The 20,749-nt window shown below is 59.2% G+C and overlaps 1 protein-coding gene across 8 annotated transcripts in view; it reads right to left on the reverse strand.

Moving 5' to 3' along the window:
- Positions 1–20,749, reverse strand: part of SEC16A (SEC16 homolog A, endoplasmic reticulum export factor) — a 32,427-nt gene that overhangs the window by 9,652 nt on the left and 2,026 nt on the right. For 5 of the 8 annotated variants that reach the window (XM_061434045.1, XM_061434043.1, XM_061434042.1 and 2 more), the window contains exons 1-18: positions 19,879–19,968; positions 12,822–16,403; positions 11,101–11,231; positions 8,866–8,963; positions 7,594–7,720; positions 6,981–7,179; positions 6,723–6,897; positions 5,736–5,878; positions 4,851–4,912; positions 4,606–4,744; positions 4,016–4,255; positions 3,039–3,136; positions 2,571–2,652; positions 2,314–2,431; positions 2,061–2,172; positions 1,813–1,918; positions 1,042–1,182; positions 129–242 (exon numbers count right to left, since the gene is read on the reverse strand). In XM_061434045.1, the coding sequence (XP_061290029.1) occupies positions 129–242; positions 1,042–1,182; positions 1,813–1,918; positions 2,061–2,172; positions 2,314–2,431; positions 2,571–2,652; positions 3,039–3,136; positions 4,016–4,255; positions 4,606–4,744; positions 4,851–4,912; positions 5,736–5,878; positions 6,723–6,897; positions 6,981–7,179; positions 7,594–7,720; positions 8,866–8,963; positions 11,101–11,231; positions 12,822–16,334 (5,598 nt within the window). In that variant the 5' untranslated portion in view covers positions 16,335–16,403; positions 19,879–19,968. Of the gene's footprint in view, positions 1–128; positions 243–1,041; positions 1,183–1,812; positions 1,919–2,060; positions 2,173–2,313; positions 2,432–2,570; positions 2,653–3,038; positions 3,137–4,015; positions 4,256–4,605; positions 4,745–4,850; positions 4,913–5,735; positions 5,879–6,722; positions 6,898–6,980; positions 7,180–7,593; positions 7,721–8,865; positions 8,964–11,100; positions 11,232–12,821; positions 16,404–19,878; positions 19,969–20,224; positions 20,314–20,749 lie in introns of those variants that run through there. The other 3 variants (XM_061434044.1, XM_061434039.1, XM_061434040.1) reach the window with 2 other exon arrangements.

Consider the following 20,749-nt stretch of genomic DNA (forward strand, 5'->3'; position numbering starts at 1 on the left):
AGACACCGCCCCCGTCCCCCCGACAGAGGTGTCCCGAGCATGGGCGCTGCCCCCCACTCCCCTAACAGAGGTGTCCTGAGCACGGGAGCCCTTGGTGTGCACACAGGGCCCCTTCACACCCAGCGCACCTCGACCTGTCTCTCCACGAGCTGCAGCTGGACCAGCCAAGGAGGCTCTGCAGATGCCTCCTCCTCCGGCTTCTCCTTCAGCTGAGGGTCAAAGAGGCGCAACTGGGAGGCGACCTGGAAACACATGGAGATATAGGCTCTGTTCCCACAGGAGACGCCCGCCAAACCTGCTATGGCCTGAACACACCCAGACGGCACATGCAGCTTTCCTCCACCGTGGGGGCCCGAGTCGCACTCTCTGGACCGTCCATGACTGTGTACGCGTGAGGAGAGGGCCTGGGACCATCTTAGACAGTGTACACACGAGAGGGCCTGGGACGTCAGCAGCCCCTGCACTGGCCGCGGAGGCCACAGCACCGGACGGACCCTGGCGTGCTGAGCCCGCCTCCACGGGACTCTACTCGCCGAGGCGCCCCTACCTGGGCCGCTCCCTCTCGGGGGGCCGTGGGGGGTGGGGCAGCAAGTCTGGCCTTGCGGTAACGGCGGGAGCCGCGGGGCAGAGATAAGGGCTCGGCAGCCCGTTCATGTGGCTCCTGTGACTCTGAGAGCTTCCCTGGCAAGACTCCTCAGTGTCACGAGCGCGGGCTCAGTGCCACCTCCAGGGAGAGGGACACGTGGACACCGGGCACTGCCAGGAGGTCATCACGTGCTCTATCTCACGGAGCAGGAAGCTGGGGCCGCAGGGCCACAGCCAGGACCCAGCCCAGCGAGGCCCCCGGTGCCAAGTGCGAGGCTGGGGTGCCTGGGTATGCGGGCCTCCTGCCAGCGGCCCTTCTCACGCCAAAGCTCCCGGAGGGCCCTGTGCTGAGGTGCTAACACCTGCTCCCGCCCAGGAGTGTGCAGGGCTCGTCTCGGTCGGGCGGTCCAAGAGCCGCGTGGCTGCGGCCCCCGGGGGCCCAGGCGGGGGCGTCACCTGCACCAGCTGGCGAAGCAGCACGGGCGAGTGTCTGTGCGGCTGCGCCAGGACGCTCCTGGCGATCGCCTCGCAGTAGTGGAAGGCCTGCGCGGCCAGCCCCATCTCAGCCAGGCGGCAGCAGTAGATGAACCTGAACACCTGAGACAGAGAGACGAGCTCAGCGGTGCTCGAGCCGCTCGGGGCTGCCCCCTGCCCCCGGCCGCCCCTGCCCCGGCCCTCCGTCCTTCCTCGGGCTCTCCACACCCCCCGCCCCGCCTGCTCACAGCAGAGCCAGCCCCCGCCGGCAACTTTAGATCAGGGTACACGACTAAGCTTCCGAGAAACTCACACGCCCTGAACACAGCTGTCAGCGTTCCCAACCACGGAGTGAGCACGAGGCGCCGCCACGCCTGTGCCGTGAGAACGGCCTCTTGGGAGCCACCAGCGCGCTCACCCTGCTCGGCTGGCACCCACATGCCACGCCGTTTCACACACGCATGCACAGTCCCGTCAGGTACCACCCTCCCTGACAGAAAAGTCCACAGCTGACAGAAAAGAACTTGCAACCGAACAGTGCAAGTTCTTAGTACACAAGAGGTCTGAGAACCAAACTTCAGTCAGAACCCTCAACGCGACAGGTTTCTGTTCCCGAGCGTTACTGGTTAAGACCTCCTCGAGATTTCCAAACCCATTTCATCGTTTTGTTTCTTTGAATAAAACCTGTAACAGCTGCGGCCTGTGAGCACTGACCAGGCCCAGCCCCGGGAGTGCGCCAGAGCCCGGGCCCACCTGGAAGCTGGGAGGGGAGCAGGCCTGCGCCCCCAGGGACTGCGCGTACTCATAGGCCTCTGTCCTCTGGATCGCCTCGTTGGTCGCAAACTTCAAAAACGGCAAACTGTGGAGCACAGGTGTCGTGTCACGCGGAGCGGCCCCTGGAAGCCGAAGCGCCAAGCACCCCAGGCACCGCGGCTCCGCGCAGCCGCATGGGGCCTCGTCCCTTCTAAGGGATGCGGGCACCATGACGCCATGTCCCTTACCTGTGGTTTGACCCAATTAAGACAAGCTTTGCGGTCTTCTTGGTGTACACCCCAAATCCGACCTGGGCCATGAGGTAGCAGAAGTGCGCAGCATCGATGAGCCCTTTGGAGGCTGAGGGGAGAGAAAGCAGGCGGGCTCGGGCTCCAGGACAGCACCGCACTCCCAGGGACACACGGACACCCCGGGCAGAGGGCCAGTCTCGGGCTGGAGCGCCGAGGCCCAGGCCCCTCTTCCGCGTCCACCCTGACCTACCCAGGGTGTCGCCCATCGTGGCCATGGCCCGAGACTCCACATCCACGCTGCTGCTCAGGTTGGACAAGATCATGGCCAGGTGTGGCCGCCAGTCTCCCCACTTCTCATCCCCACAGCACTGAAACCAGAAGCAAGCAAAAAACCCTGAGGCTCAGAACACACTCAGCTCTGCAGGGCTTGAGCACGTGGGTGTGAGAAGGAAGCAGGCGCGGACTCTGCACAAAGGCCAAGCTGAGGCGTCGTCAGGACCCACTGACCGTGGACGCGGCCGGCATCCGCCCAGACATCAGCTGGTAGACAGTCTGCAGGGGGTCGTTGATTGGAAGGCTGTTGGCGAACCTGAGCAGATGTTAAAAGAGGAAGCTCAGCCAGGTCAGAAAACAAGACACAGAACTAGCCTGGTCTCACCTCCACCCATCTGGTGACTGGCCTGACGCCTGACCCGGGCCAAACACACACTGGTGTTTTTAAAAGACTGCAGGAGAGGGAGACTACAGAATTCGTTGAGATTTTATAGAATTAAACTCTGCAGTCGACAAAAACAGTTAAATCCCTGAGCCACACCCTCCGAGGAGGGCCAGTCAGCCCGCAGCCAGATGTGGCAGACGTGCCTCCCCAGCTTCCTCTGCCAGGAGCTCAGGGGCCTGTGGGCTCCCCAGACCACAGGAGGCTGGGCGCCGGCCCACGGGCATGCCCACAGCCTGCGCCACGGCAGGACTCCTCACCTGGTCATGACTCTGGCGTGCGTCCGGCTATCCATCTTACTGGCAAGTAGCAGGGCGTGACCCCACAAGCCATTCTTCATCGCAGACTCTAAGGCGTCCTGCAAAGCATCAAGAGCGTGTCTGAACCCTGAGAAGGACAGGGGCCCTGGCGTGTGTGCCGTCGGGAGGGACAGAGGGCACAACTACAGGGGTAACACCAAACGACCCGGAGGCCCCGAGACGCGCGCCCCACGCGGGGACGTGGGAGCCGGCTCCCAGCTCCCCCGGTGGGGCCTGCAGGAGGCCGTGGAGGCGCCTGCCTTTGGCACCGCTGGCCCAGGGACACAGGCTGTGGGACCAGGGCCAGCGGAGCAGCACACTGCCATCCCCTCCGCTGTGACTGAGGCCTCGAGGACGCAGATTCCCCAGGCCCAGGATGACCCCTGGGCCCCCCTGGGCATCTGCCCAGCACCGGTAGGGCCTTTCGCACTGCAGCACCCCTTCCACAAGTAACCTGGGCCGCAATTCAGAAAACTTCTGACCAAGAGCCAAAAACGTTTTAACAAACAGTAATTAAATGAACAGATGTGGGATTTCCATCAGCTGTAAAATGTCTACTTTAAGATCATTTCCTTATCAAACCATGAGTCTCGCTGGGCCCCACTCTGCACTGCCAGGTGCCCGCGTGGAGCCAGCGCAGGGCGTGTGCCTCGGCGCCGCCCGCCTGTGCCCAGGCCGCTCCACTCTGGCACAGGCCCCGCCCGCTCACGCAGCGACGGTGCGCTCCCCCGACCTGCGTCAGGACACACGGATGTTGTCCTATGCACGTGTTCACCCCGAGACGCGCCACACGCAGCAGGGGCGGGGCACAGCCCAGGCTCAGGCCTGCTCACCTGCCGAGTGACTCAACACGGGACCGGCAGCTCTGACACAAGCAGCGCTTAGGACAAGCTGCCGTTCGCACCTTCAGAGACGACACGCCAGCGCGGGTCACTCACCTTCTTGCGGCCATAGAGCAGCAGCTCCCGGAACCGCTCTGTGTCTTTCTCGAGGGTGCTGGCGGCCTGACTGTCCGTGAGGAATGAGAGCTGGGCCTCGCCGGACTCCTCCTCCTCCGCCTGCTCCACAGCCTCGTTGGTGAAATCGATCAGGTTGGCCTCATTCGGCGACTTCCCAGGAAGCCACACGGTTCGGTGGTCTCGTAACAAGAGCTCTGCAATGTCTGTGCCCACCACGGTCTGCGAGGGACAAGAGGGAAAGCAGGCTCAACCACAAACAGACCCTCCGAGGGGGCAAGACCACCCCAGCCTTGGTCGGGGAGGGCCCGTCAGACCGCCTCGGGTGCAGAGCTGCTCCCCACCTCGCCAGGAGCGACACGGCACACCGGAGGCACATGCTGGGCAGGCCGACGATGCGGAGGCCAAACCTCCCTTTACCCCAAACCACATGCCCTACTGGACTCCTGCTTCCTGCGGGACCCCCCGGACGGGAATGCCTGGCCCAGAAATCCTGCCTGATCCTCCTGGGGGCTGAGGACCCCGGGACTAGAGCCGACGAGAAGGGACGCTCTAGGAGGGGAGACACGTACCCCGTTCTGCCTGCACAGCAGGACAATAAAGCTCCAGAGAAGACTCGCAGACTCTTTGTCTATTAAGTTTTCATTCTGCAAACACTTTGTAGCCTTGTTCTGTGCAAAATTAATAACATCCACTTTATGGGTCTCATCTCTGCAAAAAGAACACACGCTTGGTGAACAGCAGCCGCAGCACTTGCCAGGCCGTGCCCGGCACAGCCAGTGGGCGGGGCACCGAGAGTGCTTCTGTGGGCACGTACTTGCCGAGAGGTCCTGGGAAGGCCCGCATCTCCTCCTGCTCCGGTGTATGCTGCAGCAAGGTCTAGGCAGGGACAGAAGAGGGACGGGGAGAGTGGTTCACGGGGGTGGCACAGCATCACCTGGCCCAGCCCACGTCTGCTGGCCACATCGGCAGACAGAGCTACGGACACCGTCCTTGGGACGGGCTGTGCCCCACGGGGGCAGCGCCTCCATCACAGATCATGGGCAAGCCAGCTCTACGACAGTGACTTCTAAACTTTACTTAAGCAGTGAGATCCCTTCCTCCTGCCCAGACTCTGACGCGGGGCCTGGATACACACGACGGAAGAGACCTGCAGGCACAGAGTGGTGTGCCCCACGTCAGCCCCCCGAGGTCACGAGGCTCCTCTACCCACTCTCCAGATCACCGGTAAAATGAGCACCTATGGAGCCCTCCCTCCAAAATCAGAAAGTCAAACAACAACAAAAAAATGAACACAGGATAACTCCATGTCTAACACAAAAGTAAAAAAGTGAAGTCGCTCAGTCGTGTCCAACTCTTTGCGACCCGGTGGACTGTAGCCTACCAGGTTCTTCCGTCCATGGGATTCTCCAGGCAAGAACACTGGAGTGGGTTGCCATTTCCTTTTCCAGGGGATCTTCCCAGCCCAGGGGACGAACCACAACCCCCCCCTAAAATTCTTACTAACAAAATATTGACTCCTGGGAGGAAAAATAGATGACAGAATAGAATCAAAACCACCTACAAATCAGACTCATGGGTTAGCGTTGCTTAAGACTGCTTTTCAGGCAAGGACACGCAAGTGGAAGAGGACAGGCTGGAAAGCACGTTTTTGAGGTGGGGGCGCTGAACGATGACACGGAACTGCTCCCCACGGAATTACCTCCATGCTGTGAATTTCAACCAGCGCAGGCTGTCCTTCTGAAGGCAGGTTTGGAATCACTTTGATGAGCTGGCCCCCAGGACCAAACCTGGCACAGACGTGAGGCACCGAGAACTTCTCGGGAGAAGTGGGTCTCGACGGAGCTACATGTGGATCAAGTGAAAAAGAAGCTGCCAGCTTGTCACTGTTTAATGCTTCTCAACTAGATCAACAGCTCAAGTTTTTAAGACACCCAGACAGCCGAAATCACAGATTATCCAGATCGACTGCCTTTCAACTATTAAATATCCTATTAAAAAGGAGAACTTACACATGTGTCACACAAACAAACCATTAAAAACAAGGAGTTTCTCCTCTAAAATGAAAAGATTCCTTTAAGAGCCATCAGGATGTGCTGTGCTTTTAAAACAGAAACCTGCTCAGGCGGCCCTGCGCACTCCTCACAGCTACGACCTTAGAGCAGCATCAGCGCGCTGAGGTAACGACTGAGAGTGAGACACCGCAGGCGAGCAGGAAGGGAGATCTCCAATTACGGAACATTCGAGCAAGTCCATCAGTTATCTCTTATACTGTTTGTTCTCAAACTTCACGTACTTGTACAGGTTTCCAAGAAACAGCACGTGATCAAGTATCTCAAAGGTGCACTGAGGTGCAGCTCGTGCGGTAAGTAAACGATCAGGAGCTTTGCAAGAACCAGGCTTCCTCTAAGAGCCTCGCACCCGTGCGGTCAGCCTCGCAGGGCGGGTGGTGGGAGGGGGCTGCTGTCCCTCCACATGGGGAGCTGACCTGGGCAGGAAGCCTCAAGGCAGCGCTGCACTGAAGTGGATGTGATGGACAGGCCAGCAGCTCCCAGGGAAGCCCAGGCCCGACCATCACCAGTTCCCACCTGGGTCGTAGCCCAGCCCTTCTTGCCGCAGGCGCAGACGCTGGTCCCAGGAGCCCCTGGGCCCCTCCGCACTGTGTGAGCCCAGGGCCTTGCACACACACCTTGCTCCACGGAGGGCCAGCTGGCCTCGGCGGGGTAGCCGTACTCTGGAAAGCCTGGTGCGCCATGGAAGTCGCTCCCGTAGGGGCCGTAGGCGTAATCACCGTGGAAGGAGCCCGGCGGAGGGGGCACCTCATAGGACCCGGAGGGCACGTTATGACTCCGGTACACCTGACTCTTCGGGAGCACAAAGCGGATAGGTGAAGCCCCTTCGCCGCCCCCCGTGACCCCAGGTGGCCCCGGAGCCTGCCCCCGCCTACCTGGTGGGAGTGGGCGCTGAAGCTGCTGCGGCGGCTCTGCAGGCTGGGCGCGCTGCGCAGGCTCCGTGCCGAGTGCTCGCTGTGCTCACTACGCCGGTCCACCTCCTCCCCGTAAGGGTCCCGAGGTGGCTCGGGCTCATCGTCAAAGCTCCCGGTGAAGCGGGGGTCGTACCTGTAGCGGTCATCGTATTTCTCGGGCCTGGAGGAGGCAGTAGGCAGAGGCAAGGCTCCTATGCTGCACACGGCTGAGCCCCCCAGGGTCCTGACCCCAGGAATGACACTCGCCACAGCCCACACTGTAGTGGGGTCACCGCACCCACAGCCAAGTTCAGGCCCTGCCTGAGACCAAGAGATACAGGCTGGGGGTCCATTCCAAGGCAGTCACGCCTCTCATGGACCTGCGAAGAAGAGGCTGAACTGACTCCCCGTGCTGGTTCTAAGGTCAGTTCCCCACCAAAAGCCCGAAGAAAGAACCTCTGGTTCACCCTTCTTTGACAGTGGCGGGTGCCTGGGAGCCAGATGCAACCGCAGCTCTCGAGTGAACGCAGGACCCAAGGGCAAAGGCCCGGCTGACTCACGGCCCGCCCTCCGTGCTGGAGTCTGTGCTGCCCACCTGTCACCGTAGGCGTAGTTCTCCTTCCTGCACAAGTCGTACTCGGTATCACACCAATACCCCCTGTCGTAGGAACGGGGGTCTCTGAACCGAGGGCCGTAGTAGAACCGATCCCAGCGACTTGGGTCTATAGTGAGAGATCACCAGGTCAGTACAATGTGAAAAAGACACTCCTCTGGCTACCACTGGAGAAACCAGGCCATCCCAGGACTGAAGGATGCTCCTAGCCTCCGAGAGGAACCAAACTCTCCACCCGAAAAGCAGCACGACTCTGGGGACCATGAACCGTGAGGCACGAGAGGATCCGGCGTGTCTTCCTCAAAGCCCACTGGCTAAATTTCTCTCAACACGTGCTTAAAAAAAAAAATCATTCATCTCTTTTCTCTAATGTGGTCCACACAGCTTTAAGAAACACTCTCAGTGGATAGGCAAGGGCCTACTGCGCAGTGCGTGGAACTACACCCGGTCTCCTGGAGCAAACCACAATGGAAAAGAGTATTTAAAGAGAACCAATGTACGTGTACAACTGAGCTGTTCTGGGACAGCAGGCATCAGGCACAACACTCAATCAACCGTATCTCAGTTAAGAATAAAAATCTAAAAAACACTCTCAAACTAAAAAACTGTTTTTCCAAAACACATTAATTAACATTATAATGTGTGAAGCAGTGCAAATACAAAGTGGAGGAGGAGCCCCAGAAGATGGGGAAGTAGGGGCTGTGCTGGGTCAGGACCCTCCCTCTGGCCATGGCCAGGCAGGGGGCCCAGGAGGGCTGCTCAGGGGATGCTCGCCAAGACGCACATGCCGCCCGACAGCGGGCGCCTGAAGGGGAGGGGCACGGGCCACCTGAGGCTGCTCTGTCCAACCCGAGGGCTCCTGCTACACTAGGCCCCCGGGCACATCACACGTGAATGGTGCAGGGGGCAGCCGGCCCCTCATTTTATTTCTATCAATTTTAGCTCGTCCGTGTAAGGATGAGCCACATACTCTGGTACTACCAAGAATTACACTTTGCTAGAAAACCAAAGAAATCTATCAACGTGATAAAAACACACTACTGTGACTTGGGTAATACTTGTCAATGAACAGTAGCAATACAGTTATTTCTAGACGCAAATTACTTTCTGCTACTTTGGCTATAGATAAAATCACATGACTAATAAAAAAGAAAAGTTTCCTAAGAAAGTCCACCACGCCGCCACCTGGCGCCTGGCTGCACCAAGGTCTGAAGGCGTCTGCTGCGGTAAGCCCGTGACAGCTTCTGAACGTACCTCCGTAATCGTACTGGCCGGAATAGTAAGCTGCATAGTAATCACTCTGACTGCTCCATCCACTTTTGGAATTATAGTAACCTTCAGGATACACTTGCCTGAAACACACACACACAGTGCTGTTACAAAACAAGATGAGCTGCTGCTTAGCATGCGACAAGATTCCAGTCAATACACCCAGAGCCCCAGGCTTTCATCATGGCACCTTGGTTGTGGAAAAACTCCAATCAGGAGATCCAAACCAGTGACGACAAAAAGATTACAGGACTCCCTACCGTGGAGCGAATTGAGATCTATCTGCTGAAGCAACTCAGGTGTTGTTCAGCAGAAGACAGCTGACGCTTTCTGGTGCGCTCAGGAATCCATCCTGTCAACGCCAATGCTGAAGCAGGCTCTCCCGGCTCTGGAATCGTGCTCAGCAGAAGCGAAAAGCACTGAGCCACGGACACCAAGCCAGCACCGACTGTGACACCCTCCCCCAACCGTGACTGTGTGTCCCCCGAGAGGGGTGGAGGCCCTGCACCCATCCCAGCTGACTGCCCAGTGCTGCTGCCTCTCACTGCAGGATGGGCGGGACCGGGCCCGCTGGGTCAAAAAGATCCTTGGAAGGACTTAACAGCACTTCTGATTTTTAAACTGTGACTGCAAACCCCTGAGAATGGCTCACTCCGAGGTGCAGCTGCCCTTGAAGAGCGCCCCCCTACCCCCACCGAGGGAACAGCACCCGCTGACTGGGGGCCCTGGGGCAGCACTCGGGCACCACCGGCCCCACCACGGGGGCCCAGAGATGCACCCTGAGTGGGGTGGGGCGCCCTGAGCGGGGCAGGGCAGGGCACGGCCACCCTGCTGCTTGCCCAGCCCCGTCACCCAGCAGCAAGGACTCCACATGGATACCCAGGGCGCTTTCCTCCCTCCAGCAGCTCCCCTAGGCTGTGACCACCCGGCATGAGCACAACACACGGATGCTCAACACATGCACATAGGCCTGCACGCGTGTCTGCACGCGTGCACATGCGGGGAGGAGGGCGCAGTGAGGACGCAGAGGGGACCTGGACACCATAGGCTGGGCCTCAAACCCCTGCCAGGCAGCAAGGCCCGCCTCCGATCAGTCACAACAGCCCACAGCTTTCACGGGCCCCTCGCGCTAACCCGAAGGCTGGAGAGGAGACAGGAAGGGCGAGGTGTGTGTGCCCTAGCCCCGCCCTCCCTCGCCTCTCAGGGCTTCCAGAAAACATCTGCCTGCTGCTCTCCCAGATCAGAGCACCCACTGTGATGCCAGTCTCGCCTCCCAGGGGACAGATGGGCATGGTCTCCCACCGAGTGCCCAGAGTGCAGGGGTCTGAAGCTGAGTGCGTCCCTCCGCAAGGACAGGGGTCCACCCGGACAGGCCCGGCTAGCTCTCCAGACGAGCGACCAAGGCCTTGAAGCAGCAGGAGCAGCTCTAAGTCTGTAAGGCAGTGGGGGACGCGGCCTTCCCCTGTGCCACTCTCTCCGTTACAAGCCGGAGTAAGCCTCACAGTCTCACAGAAAGCCGGCCCTGCAAGACGAGGTGCCTGGGTGCAGGGGCCACTATGGCAGGTGGCAAAGCTGGGCCCTAACCCACCGACACCTGAGTGGGAGAGCTGTGGCCTGCTTAAATTTTACTCAGCGGAAGACACGACGCCAAGGACCTTTCAAAACGCCTCGTCTGTAACTGCAGAACCGAGACGCGCTCAGTCAGGTAGAAAAGTGAGAGCGAGCTTGCTGGGGGCCCTGACCCAGGAGGCAGCGCCAGGCAGACAGCCCAGGCTCGCGGCCCCCGACCCAGGAGGCAGCGCCAGGCAGACAGCCCAGGCTCGCGGCTGCTGCCACCAACAGATCACCCCAGGTCACAGCCTGAGCCTGCCTGACCTGGGCGCCTCTGGAACCAGTGTGGGGAATAACCTCCACAGGTTAAAAGCTGCTATGTGACCACAGGCAACAGGACCACTGCCCAGGCCAGGAGAAGCCCTGCTTGAGAGCAGGGGGCCTCCCTGGTGGCCCCGCCCAGGGTCTGGCCTGACCAAGACCACCTGCCGACGTGCCTGTGGCTGTGCTGGGTAGCGGGCTCAGTTTGATTCAAAGATGCATCCTACGATCTATCCACACCCACGAAACGTACACACACACCCAACAGGTTTGTATGATTCTCTGCAAACATGGCCTCCCCCGAACCACTAAGCTACAACGACAGCCGGCAACACAAACACGCATCACCTGGCGACCGGGCGGTCGGAGCAGTGACTGGCCCGGGAGCCGGGCCGCTCGGGCTCGGGGCAGCGACAGGGGTCCACGTAGGCAGCGCCGTCACAAGGCCTGTACCTGGGGTCGTAGAGGCCGTAGACGTCCTGCCGGAAGAAGGACATCGTCATTAGACGCCAGGAGCCACCTACGCAGGCACCTGGCACGGCTCTCAGGACCCAGGTAAGGCTCTGCAGACAGCCCTGTGCCAAAGACAGCCAGCCCGGCCTGGCTCAGGAGACAGCCTACGGCAGCGGGCCATGCCCAGGTGAGCCTCAAGGGCTCTCTTCCGCTTCCTGAGGTCTCACCTGAGTAGGTGCTGAGACCCCACAACCTGGGGTCCCATCTCCGGCACCAATTCAAGTAAGCAAAACAATCCGGGTCCCCTGGGATTGGGTCCCGCGGGCACAGGCAGCCCCAAAAAGAGGATCGCGCTCTAGCCTCACGAGGCTTTCAGCCCCTTCCGGATGCAGCAGCCCTGCGGCCCCACAGCCATGCTGGAACCTGAAGCAGGGATGGGTGATCCAGGCACGAGCCAGACCTGTCTTTCCTGTCTCAGGGCCTGATTCTCTGTCAAGAGCGGGTGGAGAACGAGACAGCACGTAACCTGGACTTACTCTTGACCCCCACTGGGGCCTGGGCTCCCACGCAGCAGTGCCGGGTACCGCTGGGGCTCGGGCCCCTCCACACTCTGCCGGCCCACCCTGGGGTCCTGCAGAGCGTCATTTCCCTCCATGCAAATAAGTCTCTGAGGCTCTTCCTGGCTCTGATTCCCAGGTCTCAGGGTTAGGCATGTAACTCATTCCCACGCATACACAGACTCTTGAAGCCCCTCAGGCCGCCCCACCCCCAGGCGGCCCCCAGCCCACCACAGCTCTGCTCCCTCAGCTGCTTCTGACTGTGGGGCCTCCAGTGTGGGGCCCACAGCCACGTCACGCAAGGAGCTCCAGACTCCTGGTCCACAATCTTTCTACCTTTGCAGACTGTGGCAATGCTGGGCCAGGACATGAGGTGGTAACGAGCAGACAATCAAAGGTGTCCACGTGGGTCACAATAAAGCAGGATGAATCGGAAGCTAAACAGCACCCGTGGGCCTGGCTCACCGAGAAGAGCTGAGAAAGGATCCCGTGCAGCATGGCGGCCCCGTGCTGTGGCCGGGTGCCCGAGCGTGCACGCCGCCACCGCTCCTAGCTGCTCCACCTGCACTACGCCCCAAGCCTGGCCTCGTACCCTGAACGCTTTTATTCTAAAGCAGGGCTTTAAAAGACTAGAGTTTGCCTCTTGTTTCTCATGTTAAGTTTTTGATGTTAAAACCAGAAAGAAGCTTCAAGAGGCTATTCCAGTTTTCCAAAATGTGCCACCCAGAACTCTGGCTCTGCTGCGAGCCGGTGGGCAGGACAGGAAGTGAGGGTCCTTTCTCACGTAAGGTGGGGTATGCTGTGCTACACCAAAATGAAGTAGTGATTCTCCCCAGATAAAACAGGCTCTTGTGCAGCGTGGCCCTCCAGGAGAAGGGCTGTGGTCCAAAGAATGAGCTGGGACAGGGAGCACCCTTCTCATGAAGCTCATGAAGAGGCGTGTGCCAGCAGGGGGACCATGGGTTCCCTCAGGACTGACCGCAGAACCCTGCCCCGGAGCAGGACATGAGAAAGAGATCACTGGTCAGAGCGCTCAACCGCCCAAGAGCATGGCCCTACCTGGTAATAGTGGGGGGCTGGGCCAGGATCCGGCGGGTATGGGGAGGGATACGGGGGCTGGTAGCCGTCATACAGGGACCTGTAGTAGTAATAGGAAGCCAGGTCGGGAGGCGGGGGCTGCAGCCACTGCTGGTCGGGCCGTGGGGCCGCCTGGCTCGAGCTGGTGGACACAACAGAGGCGCTGGAGGACCGAGGTGGCCGGGGCGGCAGCTGCTGACCCGCGTCAGCAGGAGCTGGGCTTGCAGGCTGGGCCGGGTCTGCAGGCTGTGCCTGCACCGGGGGACTCCCTGGGGTTGAAGGCTCCGGAAGCACTGCTCTGGGCCCCTGCAGAGCGGGCAGTGGTGGCGCCAGCTCCTGCTTGGCTCTCTCTGCACCGGGCTGGTCCTGAGCCTCTTTCATCACCTGCTGATAGAAACGGTCCGGGCTGTTCGCCCCAGGCCCAAGAGGCCGACAACTGGCAGTGGGCTGCTGACCAGAGGCCGGGCCATCTGCATGGGCTGGGCCGTACACTCCTGCAGGATTTTCTAAAGTCCTACTGAACGTGCAGTCCAGGGCTCCCACAGCTCCGTCCCGCCTGCCACAGAGGCCTGGCTTGCTGCTGCCAGGCACAGAGCTGCCGCCTGCAGGCGGCACCAACACCAGGCCCGAGGCCCCCGCAGGGCTGGGCAGCCCCTCAGGAGGCACAGACTCTGCGCTGTGGGCCTTCTGACCTTCTGGAAGTGAAGGCTTTGGATGAGAGTGCAGTTGAACCAGCAAATTAGCAGCTTGATTAGAAACCATGTCATAGGTACCAGAAGCTTGTGGAAAAGGACTCTGAGCCAGATGGTTAGGCGGAGGCGAGCAGACGAGAGAGCCGGCTGGCATCCCAGACAAAGGTACATTCTCTCCAGGATCACCACCAGCAGCCCGGCCGCTGACTGAGGGCTTATCTCCCACAGAAGAGTCTCTCCAGGATGGAGCCTTCTCGTTAGAATTTGGTAAGGACATAGAAGAGTTAACAGGCTGAGCCAGACTATAGCTTTGATCGGGCTGGGCGATCAAGACGGGCTGATTCTGCAAACACTCAGTGGGCGGGGAGGACAGCAGGCTGGCATAGCCGGGGCCAGCCTGCGGCGGCAGAGCCTCCTCTTCGCCAAGCTGTGGAGGGTTCTCCAGGTTCTCAGAAGTGCCAAGGCCATCCCCACTCTGACAGCCAGGGCCCACCTGCCGTGCCACCCCCTCGTCTGGGGGCTGAATCACTTCAGACGGCTGAGGTTTCACTGGCACATGAAGCGCGGGAGCTGCCGGGGCCAGAAGGACGTTGCCCCCAAAGTCCGGGAGCTCGTTCTGCGCCCACAAGGTCGTGGCGGGGCTCTCACACGTCCCAGGCCCCTGCGCCCTGGTCGAGGGTCTCTTCTCGGGTGCGGGCAGCACTGTTTCCAAGGGCGGCCCCGCGGCCTGCAGAAGTCCACGTCCGGCCTCCACGGGTGTGGTGAGAGGCGGCACGCAGCGCTGCGGCGGGAAGAGGGTCTCCATGTTGTCAGGAGGCTGCTCCAGGTTGCCAGGGGTGGCATCAGGCGTGGCAGCGGCTGCTCTGCGCTGCTTCTGGTGGGCGCTGGGCCCCCTCACCTCTCCTACCACGTTGGCGCGATCTGCCTCAATGGGCTTTACTCCAACCAAGTGCGATTTCACGGGTTCAAAAGAACTGTTTGCACTCGTCTGAAATACCCCCGTAGGTTTTGGGGGGCTGGGGGTCGAGGGCTGGGACAGGCTGCCGTGATAGTTCTGGCTGCTGGTCTCGTCTGTCTCGCCGCCGACAGGAGAGGAATCGATCTGCTTAAAAAACCTCCCTGCAGACTCATCCTCAGGCTTTCCCACTTCCTGCTGAATGAAGGTACCCGAGTCGCAGGGCCTGGCTGCACCTGGAAGGGCCCGGTGGCTCTTGCCGCCGTAACCGGACGACACGCTGTCAGACCGTGCAGGGTGCGCTGTCATATCCAGGGCCTCGAGATTGGGGCCCCCGCTGCCCGCAGGGCCCACCGCACTGAGCCTGGGGCCAGCTGGGCCAGGAAGGGGCCCGCACCTGAGCGGATCGCCTGGGGAGGAAGGATCCATGGTGAGGGGCTCGCTCGGCAGAACTTCCTGGTTCTGAACAAACTCCAGGTTCTCAACGTTCTCGTACTGCGCCCCTGCACGGGCCGTGTCTGCCCACACGTCCATGGCGGCTGCCTTAGAGGCTGGCTGTGGCTCTCCCCCCAGCTGCATGGGCTCGCTGCTGGAGCCTCTGGGAAAGGCCTGGTGAGCGCCTCCCACGCCCACGTGTGCGGGAAGCTGGCCGAGGCAGAAACCGTCTATGTCGGCCTGCCCAGCAGAGCCCGCTGTTTCCAACGAGAGGTTCTCTTCGTTCTCGGTCTCTCCTCCTTTGAAAAACATGGCGAGTGCGCCCGAGCCCACCTCCAGTGGGGTCCAGCCACCCCCGGCGCCCGGCAGGTAGTGCGAACGGCTTTCCGGGCGGTTTACCTGAGCGAGCGGGCTAATAGCAGCCAGGCCTGACAGCTGCTCTCTGTTCACTCCAGGACTCGACCTGAGCTCCTGGTTTGCCCGAGCATTCCCAACTCTGGAATTCTGCCTGAACGCGCTCTCTGGATCAAAGCTATTTGCTGAGTGGTCTCCACTGGGCAGGTAGGCGGCCTCGTTTTTTCCACCACTGGCCGAGGGTCCTGGTAAGGAAGCCGGGGGGCCGAGCTGCTCGTGGCCAGGACGCTGATGCAGGCTGGACAGAGGGGGAAAGTGGGTGACGCTGGAGGCGTGGGGCCCTGGGATCTGCGGGGGCCCCTCTGGGCCAGGCCAGTAATGCTGACCTGGGGGCCGTGGACCTCCCTGCCCCGGCCCCCACTGCCCAGGCACTTGCTGACAGGGCTGAGGGGGTAGCGGGAGTGCTGCTGGGGGTGTGGCGCTGTCGGGGGGGCTCGGCCGGCTCAGGGGCCTGTCGGGCCCAGACGCGTGCCCCTGTGGAAGGCCCCCGCGAGCGCCGCTGGACCCCGCTGCTGGGATGTACTGTGGCGGGTACGGCGGGTCCGGGAGCTCAGGCTCTGGGCCGGGAGCCTTGGCACTCCTGGTCGTCTCGGGCCCGTGTGAGGCCGAGGGCATTGGCGCCCCGGGAAATGGGCTGGCGTCTGCCCTGGGCTGCACCGGAGGCCCTGGCAGAGGTTCGCAGGGCCCTTGGGAGCTGTCCCCAGTGTTTGTGTGAGGCACGGGCAGACCAGCACGCTGCAGGGACGACGGCAGGGCTGGGCCTTGCAAAATGGGCAGGCTGCTTTTAGACGAACCGCCCAGCGATGTAGTCTGGAGAGCCTGTCGACTGAAAGCAAAAGGGTCTGTCACTGGCTGCAGTGGGCAGGCTACCGGGGCCATCGGAGCGTGGCTGCCGGCCTGTCTCCGGTAAGGGCTGTTAGACCAGAACATGGTCTGAGGACTCCCCGACGGAGGCGGCCCGACCATGCCAGACGGCACAGCCTGGGGCGGCGGCTGCATGACTGAGCTCTTGCACAATGAGATGCTGCTTGCAGAAAGAAGCAGGAGGGAGGCTTTCCTTAATTTGAACTGAAAAAGAAAAAAAGGAAAAAGTTAGCATAAAATCCATTTATTCAAAGTCCTGGCTACAATCAGGAAAATTGAGAAAGAAGAAAAAAATGAGAAAACAGTTTTGCATCCTGTAAGTCCTGAGGGATAACCCACCCCTCGCCCACCCCTGGGAGGACTGCTATCTGCGGAGCGACAACACCGGCCTGGACGCCAAGGCTGGCGGTGCTGGAGCCGGCCAAGCAACTTCAGACAAGTCACTGCCCTGCTGTGAAAGTCAGTTATGTCACCGAGCTACATACCCACGTGGAATGCCCACCGCCTCCACAATGCCCTCAGCAAGCTGGCAGGGACCAAGCAGAACCCAACACGAGGCACCAGGTACACAGTGCCTCCACATTTTCCGATAAATTATCACTAGGTCTGGAAAGGGCCGCCTCCTCTCTTAAGACCACATACCGTACTTTTCACACAGGTTAATTTTATATTTGGAAAGGAAAACCAAAGTTAAAAACCTGCTTCTCCGTTTTAACTGAAGAGAGTCATAAAACACAGAGTCACACAAGCTGCAAAATAACAACCATCTGGATTATACGCGCCTAAAACGCCTTTTATCCCAGCCTGTAGAATGTCTCCGTTTCCACATTGTGACTGGTTGCACACCACCAGCAAAACGAGCTGCGTGTGATGACTGGAGTTGTAACGACTACGCCTGGAGTGAAAATCCCAAGGAACCGTAAAGCAGTGCTGAAACGGAACAACCAAGTTCACTCAAAACTTGTCAGTGACAAGCAGACGGCCCACAGACCCTCTACGGAAAACAAAGGAGCAGAAATCCTCTTTACAGCGTCTTTTGTGGTTGTCTGGTTTTCAATAAAACATACTAAGTATAATCTTAAACAGTTAACCTGCACTTTTGAGACAAAAATCCAAGTACCGTCTCTTTACAAATTCCTCTTCCACGTGTCAGCCTACTCCCCAGCGACACCCTCACAAATGGATTAAGGGGAGCCTGTCACAGAAAAAGCCGACACCAAAGGGAGAAGCGACACAGGGCCCTGCACTGTGAGCCACATGTTTCTGCGAGGGTACAATGTTCCTGTCCTTGGACAAAAGACAGACAAAAGTGAATGAATGCATATTAAATCCAGTCATTTACTAACAAAAGCTGCCCTATGAATCCGCTACAGATACTGCTCGGACATGGCCTTTTCCCGGGCCAACAGGGAATCCTTTCTAATAGACAAGCATTTTGACACTCACTTAGATTTCATGGAATTAAATATACAAAGAACTGCATCAGGGACTTCCTTTGGTTCTAAGCTATCATTTTAAAACTAAGAACACTTACAGCTCAGCTTTACATGGACCCAGGAGAGGAGAGCAGAGCCTTTTCCTCTTACATGTGAAAGGGAGGCACCCAAGACCACTTACAAAGCGATGGCATCCTCCTTGGAAGGCTTCAGCAGGAAACCCTCAATCACATTAAACAGCGTATATTAAAAAACAAAACACAGAGCACAGGCCCACAGGATTAATTCCTCAAGTGTCACTGTGAGAAAAGGACTGGGCGCCAGCTGAATGGCCCAGCCGCACCGCTGCTCCGGGGGTGACCCGATTCCTTCATCTATAAAGCAAGACAACTGAAATGATGGTTTCAGAGTTCTTTCTGGGTTTAATCTTATGAAATTCTATTCACAGTGAATTCTGGGAGGCCCTAATCCCTGTAGCTGTTTATGAGCGAAATCTTATCTGAATCTAAATTTCACAAAACGTTTATACTCAATTATTTTCCGTGCAGAAACTTTCTTAGCATTATTTTCTCAATTCCTAAGGACCGCTTCATAAGCAGACTCTATCACTTCCCTACAAAGTAGCTTCCCCTTCTCCCCCTGACCACTAACAGCTTTTCAACAATAAACCCGTTTCATTTGGAACAATCTTCTGCCTTGAACATTATTCTTTTCATCTTTTTCTCTATTCATCAGCAGAAAAACAATGCAAGCACATATCATTTATCTCAACTATAGGGACTTTGATTCTGTCCAGTAAGTCATTCTGTAGCCTCAGGTCATCTAATTTTAAAAATGGCAGACTGCTTCAAAGAAACCAGCTGATCTCCCTAAAGATACATTATTCATAACTGTAGCTCTTCAATTAAGCTGCCTTGGATCTACCTGAAATAAGCACAACCTGTTTCAATATAAATTCCTGGCTACTGAACTGAGATAACGAAAGCACACGTCTCTCCTGCTAGGGCAGCCGCCTCAAGCACGAGCGGATAAACCAACCGGAGCTCCAAGAAGCACCTGGGAGTCCAGGCTCTGCCCCTGAGGCGACTGCTACCCGACGTATCTATCAGACTATGGGACACCGGGCACAAAGACAGCACAGACCCCAGCTCTTCTGAGTACAGAATCAAACATTCAGACGTTAGGGAAAAGGAAGGGGGTTTCTCAACACTGCTGAAGGCAACGAAGAGCCAAAGGACACTCTGACGTTAAGTCAAGATGCTTACAGAGGCAGGAGGGAACCATGTTAAAATTTACATGCTACCCTAAAGAAAACTTTTGAGACTTAAACTGCAGGAACTTGCTATTAAGGCGTATGAGTCACAGAGAACAAGAAAGAAAGGACTTTTTGCCTCTTGCTGGATCTCTATAAGACAAGAGCACCCGGAACCCTAAGAAAGAGCATTTGCGGGGGGGGGGGGGGGCGGGGGGCGGTGGGAAGAAGGGCGGTGCAGACACTTGAACAAGTTATCACCCTAGGAACAACTGTCTGTGACTCAAGTTTGCTTCTTAACCATTTCCGGGGACGGGAAACACCTTTCCAGTTAACCTCTACATCGAACAAAATATTAATAAGCAACCCAACCTCCAAGCTACTTAAAACTTTACAGATAAAACAGCAAAACTGATTTTAGGTGGCTGTCTCACGTCCAAGACGCTCTACAATAATACTTTCATCACAGAAAGGGCAGGTTGGTGGGCACACACCTCTGCCCCTTGATATAAAACACAGCGCCTGACCTCGGTTGCAACATCTTGGTAACCTCCCCACGAGATTACCAATAGACGCAACAAGGCCGTAGTTTCTCGGTTCAAATGTCAGTGTACCTCATCGCCGGCACGGCTCAGCAGAAACCAAACTGCGGACCCTTCGAAGCAAAGGGCACGCTAAACTGTGAAAGGAATTCCCGAGAGATTTTTACTCTCTAAAGAGCTGCAGGTCTGGCTTTTCCTCCAGCCTTTCCAACATAACCCCACACCGAGACCACAACGGCCAGGGTTCACACAACTGACCCGACAGCCTGTGCAGGTGTGGGCCACGTCAGCACTCATGGCGGTCGCCCGGCCTGCTCGGCCCGCAGGCCCCCGCCCAAGCCCCCCGGCGCCTCCGCCCGAGCCCCCCGGCGGCTCCCCGGAGACGCTCCCGTTCGCTTCGGGCTGGGCCCGGTCCGGTCACCTCCCTCCGCCCCAACCCCGACACTCACCGGCGCGCTGCAGGGAGGCCGAGGCTCCCGTCGGCTCCTGCCGGCCGCTCCGCGACCCCCGGCCCTGGCTCCTCAAGAGCCGCGCGAAGAAGACTGCTCGGCGGTTGCGACAAGCGCCGACACAGCAGCCGCAGCAGCCATCTTGGCACATCCGGCTCCGGGGGCCACGGCCTCCACGCCGCCGACGTGTCCGACAGCGACGTCAGCGCGCGCCACGCCCCTCGGAGGGGCCCTCGGGACGCCCCGCTCAAGCCGCGTCCAGTCCCGCCCCATTCTCATGACCCCGCCCCTCAGCCCCCGCCCCCGTTCTCCACCGCCCATCCCTGGGGCCCCTCCCCTCGCCCACCTGCCCAGTCCGGCGCGCGAGCACCGCTCTGGGATGTCGCACGGGTTATGCTGGCTCTTTCTCCCGGCCTCTTCTGGCCTGAAGATGTGAGAAAAGTCGGGAGCCTTCCAGCAGACCCAAGGAAAGGCTCAGTCTTGAACGACCGACGCCAGCAGGTACCCCGGCCGCGATCGGCTACCGGGCTGCTCCGAGAACCCGAGGGGCGCCTTGGCGCAGGCGCGTTCCTCGCGTCCTGCCGTTGGACTCCGAAGCCTGGGAGACGGGCGGAAGGCCACCGAGCATGCGCCGGCCGCCCGCGTGGGCTGCGCGTGCGCGGCTCGCGGCGGCGCGCGGGTTGCCTAGTTACCGCCCCCGGCATCGGGGGCTTCTAGATCTGCCCCGCAACCTTGTCCCGGCGCACCTGTAGCTCTCTGGAAGCCCTCCCGCTGCGTACCGATGGAGCAGGAAGAGACACGCCCTGGCCCCCAGTCCACAGCCACCCAGGCTCCCGCTTCAGGGGGGTCGTCCTGTGCACCTGCGGCCCCC

The sequence above is a fragment of the Bos javanicus genome, chromosome 11, assembly GCF_032452875.1.
Source record: "Bos javanicus breed banteng chromosome 11, ARS-OSU_banteng_1.0, whole genome shotgun sequence".
Classification (NCBI taxonomy): domain Eukaryota; kingdom Metazoa; phylum Chordata; class Mammalia; order Artiodactyla; family Bovidae; genus Bos; species Bos javanicus.